The 25,190-nt window shown below is 43.2% G+C and overlaps 1 protein-coding gene across 3 annotated transcripts; it reads right to left on the bottom strand.

Moving 5' to 3' along the window:
- Positions 1-727: 727 nt before the first annotated feature.
- shdb (Src homology 2 domain containing transforming protein D, b) lies at positions 728-23,881 on the bottom strand. Of its 3 annotated transcripts, none has more exons than XM_041040481.1 (8): positions 23,811-23,881; positions 19,922-20,305; positions 17,864-18,014; positions 14,809-15,042; positions 6,871-6,948; positions 5,931-6,105; positions 4,221-4,340; positions 728-1,902 (listed from the first exon to the last, which is right to left on the bottom strand). In XM_041040481.1, exons 2-8 carry the CDS (start codon positions 20,252-20,254, stop codon positions 1,716-1,718), a joined length of 1,278 nt encoding a protein of 425 aa, XP_040896415.1. In that variant the 5' UTR covers positions 20,255-20,305; positions 23,811-23,881; the 3' UTR covers positions 728-1,715. The 3 variants fall into 3 exon arrangements, with proteins under 3 accessions (XP_040896415.1, XP_040896414.1, XP_040896416.1); XM_041040480.1 differs by lacking the exon at positions 23,811-23,881 and adding an exon at positions 21,003-21,203; XM_041040482.1 differs by lacking the exons at positions 6,871-6,948; positions 23,811-23,881 and adding an exon at positions 21,003-21,203.
- Positions 23,882-25,190: the final 1,309 nt, after the last annotated feature.

Below are 25,190 nucleotides of genomic sequence, written 5' to 3'. Positions count from 1 at the left end.
TTTCATCTACATTAGAGGTTCCCAAACCTATTTTGTGACCACTCACATGTTCCATGGTTATGAGTTGTGAGCAGTACAACTGTTTTTTTCCCTTCTCCAATTTTTTTTTTAGGCTGAAAGAGATAAAAATCTGATCAAAGATCAAAAATTCATCTCCACACCTCTTGTGGGCACCCTGGCTCTCAGGTTGGGAACCACTGATCTACATGAAGATCAACACATAATTGAACGCTCTTGAGAAACACAAGATACTTCAACACAGCAGGTAAATTATGCAACCTGTCATCTTTTACTATCAGCAGAAAATGGCCATAATAATAAAAATTAATGCAAACAGGCAATATAGACTTCTGGATAAAGAAACAATGATTTAAATAGTTTTTTTCCATTTGTTATTTTCAATGGTCATAAATCTGTTTGATAGAAACTGGCTCTCATCTAAAATCAGTTTTTACCACACAACACTGCAACCGGGCAGAAGACATAAAAACTCACTCCAGATGGCAAGTGTTTAACTCCAATACAACTCACCATCCAGCATGTAAGGACTTGGCTGGCTGAAAAATCTGCGATGAAATATGTAGGAAGTGTGAAAATGTGGACAACTTTCACAAAGTCTGAGAGTTTGTTTGAGAGTATCCAGTGTTTCCTGATTCCTGATTAAAATATCTTTGCTTCAGATGTAGCCTGAAGCTCAGTTTCCAAACGTCTCTTATCTTTAAGTCAGGTAAAAGACAATCACAGCAGTGACAGGTTGCTTTTTTTTTTTTTTTAACAAACCCAGCAATGTCTACCAAAAGCGACGTAGGCAACCAACAAGAGATAACAGGTCAGCAAGGTCGACACAAGTACCAATACAACACAGCGTCTCTGTTACAATCTTACGATGAACAATCAACAAGTAACATGAAGATGTGTCAAGCAAACCCTCAACATACAGCAGCATGATGGCACAGAACAGACTGGATGAAAATTAACGGGTGTGGCTTTGTGTAGAAAAGCATCTGAAATATCACTGTTGTTGGTAGAAACCTTTTATCTTCAAAAATAGCCTTTTTTTACATTTACAAAAGGGTTTTCTGAGGATGACAAAGGCTTCTCACCCCATACAGTACAATTCAATTTATTGATTCTGGTATAAACATGAAAAGTCAGTAAAATATAATTTGCAAGGTTTTCACCTAACAACAGCAATATTTTACCAGTGTTGATGGTGTGTGTGTGTTTTTTTTTTTTTTTTTTGTGGAACAGCAGTAATTTAATCTCAATCTTCAGCAGGTCTTCTGTAAACTGGAGCTAGATTCAGAGTATACAGACTTTCTCCCATCAGCTCTACAGCTCCGTTAACATACTCTGCATTTCAGTCAGCTGTGACAGAAATGCAATAAGGAAAGGGAGAATTTATGATATCCTGATGTTAGCCCCTGTGGTTCAGCAAGGAGATGAGAGTGAGGAGTTATAGCAAAGGTGGCCTAAAGTTCAGGTATTGCATTTCATGTGAATCGATCCCCCGGATGTTAGAGACACTTGGCACAGGTACAACAGCAGTGGTGGGTGAGGGCATTTGCCCGGTAGTGTGTTGAATCATCAAAAGCCGTCCAGTCCAACAAGAAGAGAACACTGGCACTCCGCTGGGAAGATCCCGTCAAACATTCAAGTTTTAAGTGTCAGAACACAATGAAATCCCAGAGGTCCAGGAGAAGCACCTGGGTCACTCAGAGTGTCTGCACCAGCACAGGGAACAGCAGGGACAGGTGCTCGGCACCTCGGATCGGGAGTTTGTGTGTAGTGTAGAAGTGTATCACCTCTGGGATGGTGTCAAAGGGTGGACTGTTTTGCCCCAGCACGTACTTGCCATCTTTACACTGAGTGAACTTCATGTGCATGAAACCCTGACAGCTCCTGTGTGGAAAAAAAAGACAAAACAGGAAGGATGTATTGTGAAAGCACCAAGAAAAAAGAAGAGTGACAGAGAGAATGATCCAATATGAAAGAGAGAAAGAGAAGTGTGAAGGAAAAAAGAGGGATGACACAAAATGTGGGGCACATAAAACATCATGTGGCCTTCTACACATTCTGTCACATAATGACATAGTGGAAATGACAGCCTGGATTTATGTTCACTTCTTTTTTGCGGCACTTTGAGGATGAGATTCTAACCAAGATTTAACACCATGTCACAAATTAGGAAGGAAGGGACATTTTGATGGATGAATGGGTGTGAACGACAAAGCAGGAGTGAGTGAGAAAGAAGAAAGCACTGGACTGTGGAAGTGGCCTAGCCAAGAGAACCACACCGGTTCCTCCCCTTTAAAATCCAGGCAGCCATGGCAGGACTTCCCCTTTAAGAGACAGCCAGCCAGTCATGATGTATGTCTAATTATAGAAGCAGAGGGAAAGACAAGGGCTGAAACCGGTCACCATAATTGTCATTGTTCTAGTAAACCAAATTAAATTTTGAAGAGCAGTGAAACCAAAAAACACGGCCTGTGACTGCAAACAGCCAAACAACACGCAGTTCATAATCATCCCACTGGTCTCCAGGGCACTGAGAGCCAGATGCGTCATCACACCACCGCTCAGAGTTGACACTGTGCTTTCACCCAGTCCTGTTTGTTTTTGGTGACTTCTTGTATCTCATGGTACATTAGAAACTACCAGTGCTTTTCCATAAATATTCATGTTGGTTAAAATCTGGCAGGTCTGTCTGTTTCAGTGCTGACTCACTTTGGAGTGGCTCTTCATTTTGTTCCATTAAACAAATTGTCATTCCTCCCATTGTTCACATTACAGTGTAATCTTAAAACACTGTAGGTGTGGTTCACTTTTTCCAAGGAGAGATACTGTCACAAGGACAAGGACACCCAGACGCTGCATTGTTTCACAGAATGTAGCTGGTATGGGTTGTTGTTACACAAAGAATCCTTAATAAAGAGTAAACTGTCGTCATGACAGTGTGTCAGTATCCTAAACCAAGCCGCAAACCAGCCACAACAGCAACTTGTTTATGACAACTTGGGCCTTATTTTGACACGACTACTTACTAAGTCAGATGATCCAAACCACCGAAGTCTCTAAACTGTAATAGATGTTAATATGTTTGGGTAAAGATTTTACCTTTTCCTTTGTTTTCTCTTACATTTAGAATACATCCAGTAAACCAGGAGCTTTATTCAAAACCTGTATGATCATCAGGTCATGATTGCCACGCAGCCTGACTTCAATTTAGTGATGTCATGTTCCTTGATCGCAATTTACTTTGTGAATATAATATTATTATTAATAATAGAAATGAAAAAAAGTCTGTATCCTTTAAATCTGATTAAAAATCTAAGATAACTCCTTTCAGAGTGTGTAATGATACTCTTTTGTTGTTGCAGACTTCGAAGGTCTACTTCAGCGAAGGTCAGTTCCTCCTTTTAAACAGCGGAAAGAATTTAAGGTTGATAAATTTCATCGTTTCATAAGAGACATTATCTCTTCCAAACCTCACATGCGCCAGCTGGGGAACCAGTGCTAGTAGTGACCTTGTTGCTTGAGCAAATGTGCGTGTGTGTGTGTCAGACCCACTCTACTCATGTAAATGAGTAATGCATGAGCTTGTTTATATGTCAGCACAACACAGTGACACTCTGTGCCTCCCCCTCCCCAAGCTCTCTCCCCCTTCCCTCCCTGATTCCCTTCTTGTGTGGCCCACAGAAGGTAATTCATATTCATTAGTGATTATGGGGAGGATGATGAGTGCACTGAAGTGTGCTCTACCTGCCTGATTACCACTTAGAGGGCCCAAGGGGAAGGCCACGGAGAGGGGCCAAGGATGGGGTGAGGACAGAGGGATGATGGGAGAGTGGTGTGAGGCTGGGACAATGGATCATGGTAGTAATTACAAGGGAGAGATTTGACCAGATAAGCAGTATTGTGCCCTGCAAATGAGTATCGGGAAAGGAATCAGTGTGGCAGTGATCTTATGTGGTGGTGACTGTGGAGGGGAGGAAGAGAGAGAGAGGGGAGCAAAAGACAGATGGAGAGGTGTGGGAGACTGCGATATGAGATTGGTAGCTCAGGTGGTTTCACAGACACTTCGCACACACTCCTTAGTCGCACGTCAGAAACTCTGAGAAGTGTGCAATTAAATTATAGTGCTGAATATCTGAGGTGTTCAGGTGTCTCACTGCTTGCTATGGCAAATCAGTGTGTGTGTGTGTGTGTCCATGTCTTACCGTAGGGACAGGGAATAGTCGGAGCGGTTGGTCTGACTGTTCCTGACCAGGTAGCTACACTCTTTACACAGCGTTAGCAGTGACTCTGCCTCAGAACGTGACAGTGATCCATGGTACCATCTGACATTTACACACATAAAAACACACACACATACAAAATAAGATATGGAAAGAGTGGTGAAGTGTATTTCTGACATATTTTTGCATCTTTTGCTGCTGGATGTCGACACTGGTAAGGAAACTCTGCAGCGCTGAATGTCAAATTGATGAATATAAAAATACATCTCAAGATTTTCTCTCCACAGTGTAACAGTGATGATATTGTTGCATTAATATTTCTAAAATTGAATTTAAAAAAATGAACACAACAACGATATAGTTCCAAACAAGCAACACTCTAGCCTCTATTTTCAGGGTAGTAAATTGTCGGTAACACCATGGTGGAGAGCGTGATCCCATTTATGCTGGTACACATGGCTGCTGGTCATGCATACATAAATACCGTAATCTTGAACATTACACTTGACTAAGAGTTCTAACAAGACACAGTGTCCACAGCCATGTGCTATGTGAAGCTGCAGTTTCGCACAGCAGAGTTTTGAACTAAATACTAACATTACATGCTTACATGCCGATGTTTGGACATGACTTATTCAGGTGTACTGAATGCTACAGGTTGACAGTGATGCTGTTTATCTGTTTAAAACAGAAGAAAACCATTAAGCTCATAACAACCCCTTAAGAGATCATCAAGGAGTAATGGGGCATAATACTCAACTACCATCCCCAAGTGAACTTGTGCACATGTGAGTGTCTGTGAGTACAATCCTGTGTGTGTCAAGTGCGTGCGCATGTGAATGTGTGCTTAAGGGGTGTCATGTGTTTGGATTTCATTAGCAAAACAGCCCCTTAAATGCACAGAAACCACACATAAATTACGCCAATGATGTCTGAAATTACGAGACCAAAGTAAATGTGTGTTTTTAATGTTCTGACTTAATTAGTTCTCATTCTAACCTTTCGCAGTTCTCTTAGCTCTGCTGAGCGCTGCTTAGCCGAAACACATAACTGCTTCTTTTTAATATGTCCACACCCTTGGGAGATCAAAGCGATGCAATAGGTTTTGGCTTTATTTGTGGAATGTACAACCCCTTTGTTCTTCGAATATCCAAAATCACTTTTGTAATAATGTATGACAAACGCATGACATCTGTGCAGAGACATTTACAACCTACAGAGATTGATCGCACAGAATAATTGCATTTACATGCACAAATAATTGCATAACTCAGTTTTGTTTGATGCACATAAACATCATAACTCAGAATAATGCTCCAGACAAGATGCCTGGCTTAATCATATATATCAGTGATATGTGAACATCTTACTCCTTACTCTACTTGGATTGCACCATGTGCACATATTCTATCTTGCACAGCATTGTGGGTACATTCTGATGTCAGCTGTATCACTATTACGGCTATTTTTCTTCTAGGACAGTGCAATTTCTTTATCCTGTATTATATTCGAGGTAATTACATTAATGGCAACAGGGGCACTCAATGATTAACTATCAAAGGTCATTGAATACCAAAGCATGCAAGTCTCTTAATCTGATTAAACCTTCAAGAGTGTGGCCTATACTCAGATATATAGAAAGTGATATATTTATCTAGCTCCTATGGGTTTAACAGAAGACTGCATACATACACCTGCTTCTCCAAAGGCAGGGTAGGGTCCACTCTCTCCCCCACCATCGTATGGCCTTCCTGGGGCATTCGAAACTTCATCCCCCCTCCTGCCAGTGGGCTGGACCTGGGCCCCGGAGGACGCAACCGTTCTGTGGGCGACGAGGAGCGGTCCCACTCTGCGCCGTCAAACTGCGCTGTTGGCAGACAGGGACAGAAAAAGTGAGTCACAGTATTTACAGAGTGCTGTGATCAAAAGGGATTAAACCTCACAGCCAGACTTGGATCAACATCAAACATCCGGCTATTGCAAACCCACGCATGCAGCAGAGAGACCTCTTGCACTAAAGGACAGCAGGTCCCAGTCTGACAGACTGCAGAACCATCAGCATCATCACAATTACCATCATCAACATTTTTATGAGTCTCCCATGCCAGGAAGTTGGCCTCTTCTCTGCCTGACTCTGGCACGCACATCTTTGTCTTCCAGTAGTCTACAGTACAGATTACTAGATATAGACTATACTAATTCCATTCTGAAGCAAATTACATGCGCAAACTGAAGTGTTATTTACCCCTTTTGTGCCTAGTTTTGGTGAAATCCAATCTACAGGACTTGTAATTAAACATTAAGAGTACTGCAGCTCTGCTGAGCTTGCTGATTTGAACAAGGCAGATATTCCAATTTAAAGGGAACTGTTGGTGCATGGTTGATGAAAGTTGTGTACGAGGGTGCTATGGTGAAAAGGTAAAGCTTCAAACACAACACCCTAATGGCTGCAACAGGCAAGGACAGATGCAGGTGGTGCAGATGAAGACTGCTGGGAGTTCAGGGTGGAGGTAGAGCAGATGTAGGACAACAGCTTGGGTCATGGAGGTCAGAATGACTGCATATGTGTGTGTTTGGGGTGATAAAGGGTGGCCAGGCGGGGGGGGTGGTGGTGTTCAGGGTTAGAGGTCACCTTGCTCTCTGATGGGGGGCTCCTCCTCCAGCTGACCCACTGGGGCAGGCCAGGGCAACTCCGACAACTCCCTCATTTCTAATAGAGGGGGGAGAGCGGGGAGGAGGCGAGAGAAAAAGGAGTGAGAAAACAGCAGATGGGTTTGGACAAAGTTAACCAAGGTGAAGATATGTGAGAGAAGCGGTGGTGATTAAGAAATGAGTCTGAATCTGAGTGTAATATTTTAATATGAAGAGGAGAGAGTAAGTGAGAAATACAATGTGGAAGAGGTGAAAGAGAGGGAAGCCTGCTGAGAGTGAGAGAGGAGGTGTGTGCGCAGATGACAGCAATGTGGTTAACTATACCTCCTGTCACGGGGAGAAGTAACATACTCTGCCTCCTGTCTCCTTGCTTCTTCGCACTTGTGGAAAAACACTACCTCAGTGTTTCAGATCCTATATTTATAGTAATTTATCAGATGAGATAAGAGCAAAGAAGATAGGACAGGACAGGAGAAGTTCAGAAGCCGCATTACTTCTGTCATCTGAACGAATCTACTTTAAGAAATTGTCTCTTGGCAGCAGACGCAATGAAAACAAAATGTGACTTCATGTGCAATGCAAGCCACAGCGCAGCGTGACAGCAGAACTGAGGAACGTGGGGGCAGAATAATGCTCCGTTCACTGTCCTACCTACAGCAGGAGAGTAGCAAAAGGTGCACCGTGAAAATAGCTCATTATCTGCCATGGAAAGCGACAATCTACTGTAACAATCATTACTGCAGCCTTACACACACATGCACAGACACAAGTACATTATGCGATATGCCAGTTTCACACCGTACATTCAGCTCCCGCTCACAGCGAAAACGGATTACAAAACAAATAAAAGGAAAAGAGGGGTGACATCTTAATGAGCCGACAAATCCAAAGACCCCCCCAGGCCCGCGACATCAAAGGCCATTTGAATGGGCGTTTGGAGAGAGACCCAGGCTGTACATACATGCCTCTCTCCCTCCCTGGTTAATTATTGAGCAGGCAGACACACTCCGCCACTTTCTCTGGCTCTCCATGAATTATTGATGCATGGCGCAGTACAATGGCCCCCATCTGGAGTGGGCCGCACCTCCACTGAAGCCAGGATTAAAGTGTGGCCTGGCATCCCTCAGTGGCAGACGTGCACGCAAGCACACAGGTCCACAAACACACACACACATATACCTGACACAATGAAACACCATCACTGCCACACTCTGCTGCCTATCCGCTCGCCACCACATCACATTTCACACCTCTAATTCTCCAGCAAAACTGAGAGAGGCGCACGGAAAGAGAGAGGGGTGTAAATGAGAGACACACAAAAGCAAGTGAAGGGTAACAAAAATGGAGAGAGAGAGAGAGAGAGAGAGAGAGAGAGAGAGAGAGAGAGAGAGAGAGAGTAGAAACAGCCAAGATAATTTATTAGAGATCAGAAATGTGCTCAGCCATCTGAGCGAGAGATAAGCTCAGGTTGTGGCGTATTGTAGACAGAGGGGAAAATTACATCAAGATTTCTCTCCCTCAGTGTATGGGTAGCTGTTACCCCTCTTAACAAGTCATTTTGTCTAGTTTTCTTTAGTTGAAGAAGTAAAGAAATTTATCAAAGAGGGTGAGATCATTTTGGTTTCCATTGGCTTATCCCATTAATGGATTTGTATCTTAATTGAAACAAAACGTTTATAGTCAATGCCTAGTCAGTATCTAAACAAATATTTTTAACAACACACTCTTTGACAGTTCAGATGCATTTAATTTTTCTTGATCTGCTCAGAATAAATTGAAATGAGCCAGAAATTAGTTTCAAACCCTTGTCTTTTGGATCCAGAGTACTGCTTGTTGTCTTGTCATAGAAGGAACTGGTCTACAATCATTTTGCATATAAGCTCTAAATCAGTTCCTAATTAGAGGAGTAAAACTTTAAAGTTGGAGTGATGTGGTGCTGATAAGTAGCTAATTTACAGATCTTAATCATTAACATCCCTTTTCCATGTTGCTACCTTGTGTGAATCATTTCACAATCTGTCAAAATATAGATTTGTCAAAATAACAGATGTGTATCAGTACATCATTTTTACCTAGATTTATATCAAATCCCATGTATTTCCTCTGATTTGGAGGGACTCCCCTGAAACCTGCAGACTCTTGTAACATTGCTGGTTCTCTCCACTACAAAAGACTGAACACACATACATACGCACACACAAACCTTGTCTGAGCTTCTCACTCTGATAACAAAGGTTGAATACTAAACAAACACGCACACAGATGCAAACACACGCGCCTGCAAAGCCACACTATCACACCATGTCACTCACTCGCTAACAGGGAACATCTGGCTTCCATTCACTTCTCACAGGAACCTGTGGATCTGTCATACACAGAGGGCTGTTTTTTCTTTGTTCGCCAATACAAGACAGTGTGACACACTAAGTGGTTTATGGATAAAGGTACAGTCACATCTGTCCTCACAGCCTATATTTGTGATTTGTACTTAAAATCTACTACAGTGTACTACTACAATACTCTATGTGGAAACAATGTGTGTGAGTGTTTTTTTATCAGTTCTGTCTCCCATTTTAACCAAACTGATTAAACAGGTGACAGCAATTTAGTAATTAGTGGTCTCACACATCTGGTGCCTCAACTACCAGCTAAAAATTACCAGAAATTATCGGAGGTGGAGGGAATGGCCAGAGTTTTCCTTTCTGTGTTGCACAGAGCACACATTGCCCTGGGTGACGGATAACTGACTTCTCAGGCACACCAGCTGTTTCCTCTGTTCTCATAATAAAGGAGGGGCAGACAAAGACAATAGAACAGCTTCATTAGGTTCATTAATGGAGACATCTGTTTTTCAAACAGCCCTGGCATCTCGTCTTCTCTCTGCACACAAAGACCTTCTGCTGGGCAAAAATGGCCCCCATAAGGACAGACAATTAACACCTTATGCCATTATGCCAGTGCAGGGGGAAAAGACATGCATTCACACAAGTTCCTCTTTCATTTTCAAGATCCACACCTTTCTCATTTTAATCTTAAAAAGCATCGCACATTCCTTGGCAATCCTTTCTGTGTATCCATTTTTAAGAAATTCATTACATCCATTCTCCTGAGGCTTAATGCGGCTCTCCCCGTCTTTCTCTATGTGCTGAACATTCCTCTTTCTTCATCTCCCCCTTTTCACCTATCTATCTCTAAGTGGGGCATTATCGCTCTTTCCATATTACCCTGCTCCAGTCCTCTCTTGCCCTACTCTACTTCCATCACCTCTTCCCACGTCTCTCATATTGGTTGGCGAGAGGAAATCACGAAGGACATGCCTTTTCATTAATGTCAGTAGAGGTTCACGCTGAAGGACTGAAGAGGGAAAGGGCAAAGAGGGAAGAGAGAGGGAATGTGACAAAGAGAAAAAGGAGGCAGAAGTGAAAGAGAGAGCGAGAGAGAGCAAGACAAGGGTCTTTCCACTGTGCCAGTAAATTGATGAAGAGACTGGTCAAATGCCCCCAGGGCCTGCTTAGAGCAACAGAGAGCAGCATCACGCCAGAAATGGAATTCTCATTTTTGTTTTCCTTTTTTCTTGCTTGCATGTTTGACTGCATACGCGCACACATACATACATACACACAAACAAACATACATCTGTAGCCTCCTACAGCAACATACACACACTCAGTACAGCCCAGGAAACCTTGTCCGGTCCTGTCAGAACACATGTATCCAGACATCCAGACACAGCACAAACACACGCCGACCATCTGTCAAGATGTCTTTGCAAGCTTTGCTAAATGGAGCTTTTGCTTCGGTATTCATTAACACTTTAAAGCACCCTTCAGCATCCTGCTAACAGTGCTATTTTTCACAAGAGTGGATAAAGCAATCTAGTTCTCTGACTTTCAAAATATACATTTTTTAAAATTTTGTCAGAATGTATTTCTTCCCTTACAATAATAATGAGCAACATGTTCCTTGAGTCCTCACTCCTCAGTTTAGCGTCTCATTTGTTGATTATAAAAAAACCCACTACAGCTATGCTACCAGCTCTGTGAGGCTACTAAGGCAAGGTGGCAGCTAAATGCAAATGTCAGCATACTAACAACTCACAATGTCAACGTGCTATGTTTAGCAGATTCAAGGTTTGCCATGTTCAGCATCTTAGTTTAGAACGCTAATGTGCTAACATTTGCCAATTAGCAACTGGGGGACGATAGGATCAGAAGGATTTCCACTTAAACATTATTTAATATATTTATTTTTTTGGCTGCAAAGAGTTTACCTAAACCTGTACCTAAACGTTTCACCACCCTCTTGCTTTTACGACAAACACATTCACACCCATAGTCAGAAGCTTCCCTCTGCGGCCCCAGTCTTTTGCTGTTGTCTAATGAGCAGCTGCACTGGAATAAGTGGAGGATAAGTGCTTTGCTCAATGGCAGAGTAACAGTAATTGCTAGGGGCGGCACTGTTATTCATTCAGCTTCTCCATCCAGATTTCCAGCTGATTTGTGGCCTTCTCATTACATGTCCACTCCTCCATGGTTCAGCCATCATCTAGCTCAAATCAAATGGCTCAAAGCTCTTGTGGTGAACTACAGAATTTAAAAAAATGAAATACCTGTAACACCCATTCATCTGTTCATTAGGTGTGGCCATCGGAGAGCTAATGAGATGGTGCCTTTCATTAGCTCACTAATTGCTGTTGAATGGCTGCAGGGCCAATCTTTCACTGCTGGACTGTATATTGACTTCCAGGAATTAATGACTGCTGTAATTTGAGCTGGATGCCGGTGACTGGTGACAGCTTTCTAACGTTGTAATTAAAACCCACCGGACTGAGAGAGGCCTGTCACGTCCAACCCCTCAGGCACCCTCACACAGCTGGCCGAAGTGGACCCGTCGTCCATATCCAATGGAAAATAAATAAAACGCTTTGGAGGCATGCTTATTTTTCATACTATTATATAAAAATATAAGAATGTAAAAAATAGCCACAGCATGCAACATTCACCCGATTATGTTTAAGCATGGATTAGCTGTGAAAATCATAATCAGAGAGATTCTGTTCAGAAGAGCTTGCATGAATGCAATGCACGCAAATCCAGATACAATATGCTCCAGCAGTCCTCCCTAAACCCCCCAACACCCACACACTCATTTGTGCCAACATGCACACAACCTCTTCTCACCCTTGAATTAGGAGCCTGGTGATAATCACAGCTGGAAAACCTATTCGAGAGTCCACATGTGTGTGTGTATGTGCATGCGCCTGTGTGGAGGTGATGATGACGGGCTGCTGGCAGATCGTGATGCCCCCCTTTGCCCCCTGTAGTGGGTTATCTGAGTGAGTGTGTCACATCCGCAGGGAGGGAGGGCTGTGAGGACAGCCCTGTCACCGCTGCTGTGTATATGTGTGAGAGAGTGTGCCTGTGCTAGAGGATGACTGATTGCACCCTGCTACAATGGCCCTGACTCCCCCTCCTCTCTGCTCGCCTCACCTTGCCACAGACCCCGACCATTAATTCTCCTCAAGGCCCCTCCCCTCTGAAGCTCTGGGCCTCTGTAAACATCCACTGAGCTGCCACCAAACATACCATAACCTTGGACGCCACTTTCTATTTCTCTACAGCTAGCTTTCTCTATAGCCTTTCTGTCTGTCTCTCAAACCTCCTTCTCATCTCTTTTATTTTCTCTGTCCATCTTTTCCATCTCTCTCTTTTTCTGCTCCGTCCTTGTCCTCCCCATCTCTCCCCTCCCTCTCATGTAGGCCGTGCCTAGCAACGCTGAGAGGGTCTGGGAATATGGATTAAATGTGAGGATGGAAAATACTGTTTGTGTGTTTACACTTCAGTGCTTTGGTCTCCTCAGACAGACAGCACGCCAGCTCAGAGTGCTGACTCCAAATGGAAAAAACAAGGGGTCAGACAACTCGAGCCTCGCAGACGTTTTCCTCCACTGCGTTCTCTAATGGTGCTGTAAGCGCAACTTCGCAGGAGTGCATACTGAATGGGGCACAAAGAGGAAAAGCTCGAGAGACAGAAAACAACAGATAAAGCAGGAATGAGTGCTAAGTAGGTGAGAGGTGATATAGCCTTGTAAATTAACTCTCGTGCACCTCCTTTTGAAACTCCACTCTCAAATAAGTTACGGTGCCTCTTTGGTGCTCCTCTGGTTGACGTGATTTGAGCATGAAACACGGTGTGAATGGATATGTCTGTGTGTGTGTATGTGTGTATATTCATACAATTGTGTGCTGACCATGATTCCTATTAGCACTGGATCAGTCACGCACATGTAGGCATGTAATTAACTGAGAAGAGAGGACAGGCTCGCACAGGAGGGGAAGAGGGGAGGAGAGCGGGAATGGAAGGGAGTGCACACGAGGCAAGGTTGATTTATTATCCCATAACCTTGACCTTGGTGACTTGGAGATGCAGCTCAATTAAGCTGACTTGGCCTGGCATGCCTTGCGCTGATCCACTCCTAAATGACCTATCAGTCTGTTTCTGTTTCTCTTTACCTCTTTATCCCTCTTACTTCCACTTCACTTTCTCCCTCCAATTATATTCAGTAGATGGAACATAACAGGATGGGATGTGACATGCACTGTCAGTGCAACTTTAAAAACAAAAACTATGCAATATGCCAATTATTTTAAAAATGCTGCAGATATAGCGATGATTATCAAAGAAATTAAGCCTTACTTTCTGTGCTCCTCCACTGCCAACCTTCTCTTTATGACATCAACTATATCTCTCTCACACCAGAACACAAACAAGACATCTCTGTCAACTCTAATGATCATCTCAGAGGTTGTTGTGACTGTGGGTTGTCATATGTGTGAGAGCAAGAAATCAATAGTCACCAGAAGGTGTTTAAATGCAGTAAAAGAGACAGAAAGATATGTGTCATCTGAGCTGAGGCAGTGAAGGTCACCTCAGTCTTCATTTTTTGCAAAAAAGGTTTATTTGGGGGATGTGCTGATGAGGGGGCAGACACTACATTAAATTTCAGGACAGTCAGATGAGTATTTCATCATGTAGTATCAGCAGCAGGACTATCTCTATGCTCCCTGAAGGGCGCTGACCTTTAAAAACAGCCCTTTGAGTCTGGTCTTAACCATTTTCAGCAATTCTATTAAGTGATTTCCTTTTAAAAAAAAAAAAAGAAAGCCACATTTTGTGTTGTACCTTAGCATTTATGCTTGGCACACAGAAGCTCCCGGAGATTTTCTCTGTACAGTAGGTGGTAGGGATTCATTGTTTACCTCAAGGACAATGGATGATTGCCAGTATGGGGGCTTTAAACTGGATGTTCAGTTAAAAATGCTTTTTCTGCACACTGCTTAGCCAGCCTAAATCTCACATGCCCAACATTTGCCCCCCTGAAAAAAAAAACCCAAAACCCATCTTTATTCTGGGAAGCTCTGAGTATCGATTCAGCCTGGCAGCTTAAGGCTAGAAGAGCCAACAAGGTATGAGGAGTGTCGTGCAGATGTGATTCACTGCCTGCTCCATAAAGTTGCCTTCAACATATAAACTGAATCATGCGTTTTAAGAAGCATCAACATTAATGGCTCCATTTCCTAAACACTGTCAAAAATGTATTCAAAAATTCATTTTCTGGACAATTTTGACATTTTCATTATAGTTGCTGTATTTTTCCAGTTTGAAAATCAGTCAAGTAAAAAAAAAATAAAAAAAAATCAGTCAAGTAAAAACCAGCAATAGTCTGCTTCATGAAGTATACCTCCAATCAAGTGCAGGAACAGTTCATTGATGGAAAGCTTATCAATAATCTATTGAACCGCCATGATTTGTGCCTTTTTAGACCACAATGGCTAAACCAAAGTTTGCGGATGGCTTTGTCACCCTATGCTACACCTCAGTTTTTGTGTACAGAATACCATCACAATGTTTCTGGTTACCTGCAAACGCTTTGGAGATGTGGTCCTTTTTCCATTCCCAGGGCTGGTCATACTCGTCAGCTGGTCTCTCATCATCTTGCGGCAGCCTGCTGCTCTCCTTACCCTCCTCCTGAGGTTCTCCATAAACCAGGCCCAGGCGCTGGCCTCGCTCATCTTCGTAGGGGGTGTCGTAGAGCTGCACCCCGCCACGCACACGTCCTCCTCCTCCTCCTCCACCTGGGCCACGCTGCAGCTCTGTGTAATCATATGCAAAATAATTACAAATTAAAAAACACAGACACAAACATACGCACACAAACATTCAGTGATTTGCCTTATGTGTCACCTCAAGCTACTAGAAAAAACAGATAACACATAATACAGAAGTGATGAGGTTCCCTTTAACACAAGACTGATATTATTCTGCACTACAAAGTAAAACAAAAAGCCTGTTGAGCCCTGACATGACTAGAATTAGAGAAGAGAGACAAATGATGTTTGCACAGCTTGCCGTGGGCTCAGAATCTCATATGGGGGGGCTTAACGAGGCCTTGGGCTAGATGCTGAGCAGTAACACAGTAGACAACCCACCCCCCTCCTCTCGTCCATCCCGAATCCCAGCAGCAATCTAGCACAGCTCACAACAACATCCATGTTTCCTCGTTAACATTTTCATCACTTTCTCAGTGGGTTCCAAGCAAGAAATGCTTCTCAGCACCTGCAACTGTTATGTGGAGTCAAATACGGTCATGAGATAAAAGGGTTTAAGATTATTGACGCAAGCTAGAGGATGAAATCTTATTTCTGAATGCATCAATAGGAGCCTCTAAGCTGCAGCAGCAGCAGCAATCAGCAGTGGCACTTTGATATGTTGACCTCAAAAATGTAACCTCAAAAAAAAAAAAAAAAAAGAAAAACAGGTGGCACATAATGGACAAAAATGGGGGGAAAAAATGAAGGAGTAGGCATCTTTTGTGTCCACAGCCAGAAGCGCTGCAAAAGAGTTACACTCACATGAGAAGGGGAACAGGGCTTAATGGAAGGATTCTGCTGGTGAAAACCAAAGGAAAACTTTAACCTTCACACGACAAGGCACCGATATTGCGTGGCCCTGTAGTCACCATGGCAACCCAGTGGAGACCCTGGGGAAAGTCCCTGAGGTTATGAAGAAGAGGGTGGAGAGGAAATGGTGAGAGAGGAGGAGTAAGCTGAGGGAGGAGGGAAAGAGGAGGAGAGGATGTGGTGGGATGAGGAGCAGGAGGAGAAGGAAGAGGAAAGGGAAGCGGTGAGGAAACAAGGGGAGGAGGGTGATGAGAGGGAAGGACAAGGGAGGGAGGGAGGGAGGTGGGGGCAGGGGGAGGAGGTCTGTCAACGTTTGATGTTAAGTCATTGAGACAGAAGCACAGCGGGACTGAATGCTGCTCTACCTGCACTGGGAACTCACTGTGTAAGCGGCAGCCTGGAGATGGAGAGGATGAAGGAGAGAGATAAAAACAGGCATGGAGGAAATAAAATGAGAAATTCATAGGAAACATGATGGAGGAAAACACAAGCGGGGGGTAGCAATTTGCCAGAAAGGTGACAGAGATAGAAGATTGAGGGGAACGACGACAGGGAGGGCTGGGGAGTGTTTAGGCATACAGATGTGAGTCAGACCTGCAAAATGAGACCTGTCTTTTACCCTCCTGGGCCAAACTCAAGAATCATGAGAGAGTCAAAACACACCAGCTCGAGAGGTGTAAGCATCCAACACGCTTTTCCACCTTTAAGTACAGTCTAAAAAGCACACAGGTGTATTTTCAGGACAGTTTTTGTGAAAGATAATTACTATTCCGATCTCACATCTGTCTTTGGCGTTCTGCTGTGTGTTTTGACCAGAAAAAACAGACTGAGAGACAAACAGACAAAAGCAGGCAGACAGACAGCCCTGGAGTGACAGGCTCAATTCAAAGTCAGTGAAAGAGCTGTGACAATGCTTTGCAAAATGCTCTGCCATCACCGCTGTGAATCTAATCTCTCCAATGGCTTCATCCAGCTGTGGCAAGAAAATATTTTCTTCAAGGTTTCTCAGATCGAGCAGAGGAAGGGATGCTCCATTTAGTTAAGGCTGATATTATGGATTTCATTTGACCACCAAAAAGGCAGCTCCAGTGACAACAGAGGGAGAACAGGACATAAAATGTGCTGAAGGACAAATTAGAGAGACAGCCAGACTCTCCCCTCAAGGCCGGGGAGAGCCCTTGAGATGAAGAGAGAGATAGAGAAATGGAGAAAGGGGGGGGGGGGCTTTTACACTAAATGACTGGGACAGAGCAGGGAGAGCGCGGGGGAAAGGGGCAGACAGAGATGTTATAGGAGGAGAGACAAATGGAAAACGATAGATGTGAGCTAGACGATGTGGGAGAAAATCGCAAGGGAGGAGGGAAGGTTTGAGACTGGATAGGCGTTTCCAAAGGGCCGACTCATCTGCGATGAACTGAAAACACAGGGGAGTGGACAGTTACAACACTCCAGAGCAGAACTGCCTGCTAAAAGTGAAGCAATTAAACAGGAAATACTAAGCAATACTGCATTTAACACCACTGTCTTAAAGAACTGGAAAATATGGAAACAAATATACGTTATTCTATATGAAGGCAGAAATACTTTTCAACAAAGAGAAAGAAGAGTAATAAAAAATAATAACATCACTGATCAGCTCAGTGTCGTTTATTGGAGAAACTGCTGACTGATTATAGAGCAATGATGATATTACTTCGTAACATATTTTATTCATGATTTGGTGCGTCTGAAATAAAATATAATACCTGACTGTGATTTTTATGATAAGAGCTGAATTTAACCCTGAAAAATGTCCACTTAATCTCATATTATGAAGGCCGCTCTGATATTTTGTGGATGTAAGGGTTTGCTATATGTGAAGATAACAGTCAGAGATCACTAAAAACGAAAAACTGAAACACAAAAAGGAAGCAGTATGAGGAAAGGAAAAGGGAATTAAACCACCATATGTCCCTTGAAACTGTCTCACTGTAATACTGATAAGCTACTGACTGATGGGCTGTAGTCCACTGACCTGTTATGACCCTCTGGGCTTCATACGGTTCCATGTAGCCGTTGTTCTCACAAGGAAGTGGTCCATGATCTGGCTCTGGTCGGTGGTCCAATCGAGCATCGAATGGATCAGAATAATCTGTGTCCCCTGCCAGAGGAGCAGAAGGCACCACCTAAAGGATAAAACACACACTTGTGAAGAAAAATTTTGCTATAGATTATTAACTTGTCCCCTTAGAGAAACTATGTCCCCAGCAATTTTTTTTACTTGGTATTGGAATAAAAAATACTTATAATATGTTTTTGTCCTGCAGGCACATACACAAAAAGAGCTAGAATCCCAGTCATAGGCCTCAATGACTTTCATCCAGAATTTTTATATCAGCATTTTGCAAAGACACACGCTATTGAATCAAATCCTTGAATAAAAGCATCATAGGTCATGAATGTTATCTAACCATTAGGAGCATTTGGTCTGCATGTATAAATGCAGGACTATTGCACAAACAATAGCTCATCAGGACCTGAGACGGAGAGAGCGGTGCTACACTTTTAACAAGCAATCAGATCCTCTCTGAATGGGAAGTTAAATATATGTTTGGTTACAGACAAAATGCTTTTGGAGTAACATCAAGACACAAATTTGCACCTTTAGTGTGCAACATCACAATGCCACACCAGTGCTGTGTATATTTAGAAGGTGTAGAATGTAGTTCCCTCTTTAAAGCGCTGAAGAAGAAATTTGTGTCTTTGCTGCCACATTAAAGTAAAAAGCAATGCCACGAGAAACCGTCCTGTCTGAGGATGATCCATTTTTATGGGTGGAGGAAGAAAGCACAGAGAGAAAAGAGGGAGCTGGTTGATCGGTTGGGAGCATTTGTTCTTTTATGCAAGCACGGGAGGAAAACAGTGGTCAGCTGGCGCACTGACAGCTACAAAGGCAGCCATATGGTCTCTCACACGCACACACATGTATATAAATACACAAACACACACGTGCAAGAACCTTAAAACACATACACCCTTTGGCAAAGCGCTCTTGTCCTTTCGCTCTCTCCCTCTCTGACAAAGAAAAACGCTCTAGCAAGGCTCGCTTCCCAAATTCCTGCTAAACACGCACACTCCTCAAAATGACATCCTAATCCCAGGTTGATTCTGTGACAGGTTATCTATTGATACACAAGAATCTGCAATGTTAATTAGAGTGCAGATGTTCCCACAGACCCTGGGAAATTAATGAGAGCAGGAGGAGAGTTGGGTAGAGAGGGAAGCTATTGACTTCAGTTAAGACTATTACTTCAATCCACTTCAGGCCTTTCGCACTTGTAGCATTTTCCGTGAGTGGAGTCATGGATTTAACGGCAGTGATGAAAACCCTGAAATACTCCTTAACTTACTCAGCATATGTGAGCTGAATTAATGTGCGCACCATTTCCTTGTGAAACCTTTTGCTTCTGCTCCAGTCGCTCTCTCTCAACATCTGTTTGCCTTTTTTCCCCTCACATTCGCTGTGTATGCTTTCTACAGCACAACATGCACAGTACGCTACCAGCAGACCACTGCAGTTCTGATGACTCAAACAGGACCAAAGCATAAATTATACTTCCCTGTGGCCCTTGACACATCAGCATACGGCATACTGTATATGGCCCCTAACATGTGCTCATGCGGGGGTCTCTCTCAGCTTGCAAAACCAAACCTCATTTATTATTTATAGAAGGACATAAACTCAGGGGACTGTGACCCTCTCCAGCTCAATGGTCCGCTCAAACCATCAATAATTTTTTTTTCCATCTACGGTTGCAAATATATGTGGCGCATGGGACATGATGTGATTTATGTAAACAATGCATATTTGTGACACACATTAGCAGCCGCTTGCTTATGGAGTCTGATCAATAAAGCTGTCCCGGTGATGGAAATGGGATGAGAGAGAAGAGGGAGAGTGTTTTTTGCATTCACTTCATCCCTCCTTCTCACTCTACTTCACGACGCTGGCCACATAAAAATCTTAATCTGTCATCACTTGCTTTTTGCCCCGAACACCTGAAAAGATCTAAAGAGAGACTGAGGCTCTTACAGGTTCTTGCTGGTCCTCTAAAGAGATGGCACTGAGGAGGATCTTGGTGCGCCCCAGCTCCTGAGAGTCCACTTTGATCAGTCTATGTTTAGGCGACTTCACATCCACACCGGATGACTTCATGGGAGACCCGTACACTGGTGTGGCGGGTTCAGAAGTCCCTGACTCGCCTCTGGACCTGTTCTCAGAGTCCTCATAGGGATCCTCGAAGTCCAGGTCCCTCTGGAGTCTGTATGCCTTGAGGATCTCGCTCTCGGTGTAGTCCGGTGTGGGTGGCTGTGGAGGCACCTTTCTGCTGCCAAAGCTCAGGTAGTCTTTCAGCCACTTAGCCATCGCAGCTCAGCTTCCAAACGTGTTGGTGTGCGGTGGAGAGAGAGCAGGAGGCTGGGGGGGGCAGACAAGGACAAACAAGAGGGTCACTGTCTGACCTGATTTCTGATGATACTGTGCAAGATATGGATTTGATTTACTCTGTGGGTTTGTGCTTGTCCTCATCATAACAAGTCAATTTAAACATTAAAAATTTCTTTTTTTATTATTCTAAAAACAATATCAATCCACAGGTCCCGATCCTCTCATAGTATTTCTTCTGGACAACTTTTTCATGATCACAGACCCACAATCACTGTACATTTACATGCACTCAAGTGACATTAAACTGCACCAGCAGCTGGGCTTTATGCACTCCTTTTGTTTTACGAAGGGAGCAATAACGTCTGGCATCTGGACTTTGCCCAAAGGCTGCAAATACATTTCACACCCCTGCAATAAAGTCCGACGTTGACACGCTTATAAAATAAAACGGCAAGACAAAGACTGGAAGAGACTATTTAAAAAGTAACATGGAATAAAAGAAATTAGAGTTGCATTAAATCCAAAAATCCTATTTGCTTTTGTTAGTTAACCAAGATCAAATCCAGTAAATTCACAATTAACACAGGTGTTGTGGAACATTAAAAGCAAACTAAACAAAAAAAAAAAAATAATTAAGCAAATGTTTCTAAAAAAAACAACAACTTCGCAACAAAACACTGGATTTAAATAGCAGTGAGCTCTGCGCTGTGTCGGCACACTCACTTACCAACCCTATTTAGTCCTTCAGCCACTTTGGATGCTTTACTCCGCGTTTCTTCATGTCGTTGACAATAAAACAACACAAAGACGACACTAAATCTTCCACGCTTCTTTTTTTAATTCCACAAAATGATAGGAAAAAAAAACCCAGACACACGCACAGAGCAGCTTTTCTAGAACAAAACAAGAGCACTGATATCCACCGGAGTTGTTTTACCCACTGACTGCAAACGTGCGAGTGAAGAGAGCGACTACAGCTCCGACACAAACTCAACCGAGCGATTAAAGGGGAGGTGCTTCATTCCCTGTGGAATATCCTCCTATTCCCCTTCGCAGTCAGCCGACCGTTCATTCACTGAAATATCTGCACATCATACAGGCTGCAACAAGAGATACATCCTCTGTCAAAAATCACAATAGCTGTATGGGAACAAATGAAGAACACAAACTGAGGGGGGAAAAAAATCAGCTCGCACGAATGTGCTCCAAAGATGTGCATTATTTATTTGCATGACATCACTGGAGACTTTTTTGTGTTGTAGCTTCAGCGAAGGGTTTTTTTAAATTATTATTTTGCAGTTTTCCCCAAAAGAGCATCAAACTGCAAAAAAAGCCTGAGGGTTGAACAAAACTGTTTTCTGCTTTCTCTGTCTTAAAAGGGTTTGGTGGAATAGGGAAATCCCATCACCCTTTGGGCAACACTAGCAGTGCTGTAGTGAAGTTTAGGCAGAAGTGTAGACACAAAAAAATGTCCTTATCTCATAGACAAGATGAGAAACGCCCTGGGGCCTGTCAACTGTCAAGCATTTTGTTCATTTTCATTCCCTTTGTTTCATCCTTTTTGCTCCCTCTGAGTGTGTTTCATCCTCTTACAGATGTCCCATTATCCAAGGCCCAGGCTGGCAAACTGGATTATGTGCTACAGTGGGTAAGGCCCATCTAAGTCTGTTAAAAGACCGTAAATGCCTTTTTCTTTACGACACTCATGAGCTCACTTTCTCCCAGAGGTGGGAGACTGGATGAGGTCATCGTGCTTGAATCCACCCCCACCACAATCATCAACATTATTCCCATCAAGACCTTCACATCTTCCTCTTCCTGCCTGCTGAGGTTTTGAAACCAGGAGTCGGAGAGAGTGCATGTGTGTGTGTGTGGTATCTTTTAGGTCCCTGCAGTCCAATTAAAATTAGTTACAGTGGTGAAGCAGTTAACTTGAAGATAAGATCAATTCCATGACAGCATTCAGTTTAAAAGTCTGTCAATTTACTTTATTACTGTGGAAAAGAAGTATTCTGCAGGTGTGACAGACAGATTGAAAACCAGTGTTCAGTGTCTCCGTCTCACCTCACTAGTTCCGCCCAAGAAAAAAGAAAAACTCTGAATAGATCAAGCTTGTGTGAACAACAACATCTTGCGGGAACAAGATTCACATTTTGTGGGAACCAGTCATTATCATGTGGGAACATGATCAATATGCTGTGCTAACGGTCTTATCTTCCGGGAATGAGATCTAGTCCTTCAGTAAGTTGATAGAGCTCTTGTTGGCACAACAAATGGACCTTGATACTTCAGGATAATTTGTTTGTACAACATATGTGGATGCTTTTCTCACACAATCAACATTCCAACGAGTTAAGATCTTTTCTCTCACATGACAAAAAACACCATCTTCCTCCCCCCTTCCTTCTCTCAGCCATTCTTTTCAACCTTTGCATTTTTATCTCCTGTCATCCCTGACTGTACCAGTAATCTTCCCTCCAGTCTCCCACCTCTCAGCCATACATTCCCCTTTTTCCTTTTTACAATCAGCTCAGCGCAGCACCTCCTCTAACCCCCCTACAAGCCAGTAACATTTTGAGCATATATTTCTCTTTTTTCCCCATCCTGGCTGGGGTGAGAGCCAGAACTGTATGGAAGAAAAGATTGAAGATTGAAACTGAGCAAGGAATGGAAAATACAGGCAAGATGTCAGACTCAGCTGGAGGAAGACACATGGTGCACACAGAGGAGAGGAAAACTGAAATGGAAAATCAGGCTCTCTCGCAGTGAGAGATAATCACAGACAGGTACAAAGTCATTGTGCGTTTTCATGCAAAACAAACACTGTTGCGTAAGAGCCAAAGATTTAATTGAATCAAACAGAGAACAAGAAGGAGCTGTGGAATGGTTCTGAGAATTAATAAGACTCCCTCATTATAAAGGGCTAAATATGGATGTGACATTTTCTCTGAACTTCACGCTTCACTCAGATGTTGCTCTTTCCCAACTCAGCTGCATCATTTATACAGTCTGAAAAGGTATACAAACAAGCTGTTCTTTCTGTAGCGGATCAGTAGCTGCAGACATTCATGTACAACACACAACAGCCTTCACAACAGACACACAGACAACAAAGGTTATCTTTCAAAGTCACGAATATCCTCTGAGTGTAATCCTTTTTTGGGGGGGGGGCTGAATTAAGTGACTGGAAAAGAGGCTGCACAGACTTGTGGGAATAATTGATTTCCATAGCTTCATCTGCCTTATATTTACTGCCCTCATCTGATGGCTCGTGCGTATTGCACGTCTCCGTTAGAAATAACAACAAGGGCAGGTCTCATTTAACTTCAGAGTTTGTGAAAATTTGTTTATGCATCCATTCATGACCAAAAACCGGGAACTGTAGATGGAAAACAGTTGTGTTTATGCCACTGCCTCAGTAAAGCATCCGTTTAATTAAGTACAGAAACTCTGAAGCACCATGAACAGTAGAGAAACATTTAGCTCGGTTAACCCTGCTCTTAACTATGTTTTATTTTTCATTTTTTCCACTCACCTCACATTTTCACAGTATGAAGTTCCGGGACAGGCTCCTCCAGTGTTGCCATTGGTTCAATTCACATTTACGTTCCAGCGATTGGCCAAAACATCCGAAATAAGGAACTTGCCCTGCACCTCTCCTCATTTTGAATCATTGAGCTGGAGGTACTGCTCAAACACCAAAAAAATGACACGTTGTACACGACTCAGTCCTATTCCACAGTTTACACGGCCCGTTAGACACAGAACGACGCTCACGCATTTCAGCGCTCGTTCTTAAGGAAAATACCCCATGTTGTTTTGGCTGTGCCGCACGCTACAGACACAATATGCCATCCATCATTGCCAATCAAACGCTGATCCGGCGTTTTTGCGCATTGCTGATTGGTTGATTTACAATAGGGGCGGGTACATTCCTGTTGTCCGCCAGGCAGCAGTGACTCCAGCGTTTTAATGTGAGCAGCAGCTGATGGGACAGAGGAGACGCTCACCTGGAACGGGACTGTCCTCCACAGGTAGGCTGCATGTTTCTTTACCTTGGCAGTTTATAGTTATGTGTCAACTGCATTAGGGTTTATATTGGCCAGGGGGCTGGCACATTTCTAACATAAAAATTTAGTACACCTAAATGCTGCAGTGTTTCAGAGACTTCTTGATGACTGAATCGCTGGGCAAAAAATTAAATCCTTCTGAGACCCACTGAATAAGCTGCAACTTACAATAACGCCAAGTTTGTTTATTTATCTTCTTTTAATTCAGTGTTCCTGTTGAGACAGTGGCTACCAAGCCATTATGAAGAGTCTGAAGGCAAAGTTTAAAAAGAATGAGGTAAGAGCCATCTGTTGAAGTGGAGCATGTGGAACTTTACAGTTGGGTATATTTACAGGTAGTACACCTGCTTTCTTTGTCTCCAAGCTATTTAGAGACATAAGCCCTACAAGCTGTGTTTTAACCTAATGTTACAGTTCTCGGGTGCTCTACATTAAATAGGCATTTATAAAGGTCCCAGGTTGCTCACTCCTGTCCGTGTATGGGGGGCACTGGGATTCAGTGTCACTGAGCAGCAGCAGGAGAGCAGGGCTGTCTCCAGACTGCTGCTATAACCAGAGATCTCAGGTAGCCTTCAATTATTCACACGTATGTGCATACACAGACACACACACACACATTCAAAGAATTTCTACTTTCCTGCTGTCATTGCTATGCTACTCTGAAGAACTTTGTAATGTGGGAGGTAACATTGTTCTCTAATGTACTGTATTTTTAATATTCTGCTCTTTTTTATGACTCCATGTAGCAAACTGCTTGTTGCAGGCTGGCTGACTAGTGTCAGTGACCTTGCACCCATGCAGCAGTGGGGCACATGTACAGGCAGATAAACTATTAACTGCTGACT

Source organism: Toxotes jaculatrix, chromosome 6 (assembly GCF_017976425.1).
Source record: "Toxotes jaculatrix isolate fToxJac2 chromosome 6, fToxJac2.pri, whole genome shotgun sequence".
Taxonomy (NCBI): domain Eukaryota; kingdom Metazoa; phylum Chordata; class Actinopteri; family Toxotidae; genus Toxotes; species Toxotes jaculatrix.
The sequence above is the reverse complement of the archived record's forward strand: the minus strand, read 5'-3'. Positions and strand labels throughout refer to the sequence as shown.

Bases quoted from the DNA above. Each gene is read 5' to 3' on its own strand.
- shdb (XM_041040481.1), bottom strand. From the start codon at position 20,254: ATGGCTAAGTGGCTGAAAGACTACCTGAGCTTTGGCAGCAGAAAGGTG. The intron at 4,341-5,930 runs GTATGTATGCAG...TGTAAATGTCAG, and splicing joins CTGCCTTTGGAGAAGCAGGT to ATGGTACCATGGATCACTGT. The intron at 1,903-4,220 runs GTAAGACATGGA...TTTTCCACACAG, and splicing joins GACTATTCCCTGTCCCTACG to GAGCTGTCAGGGTTTCATGC.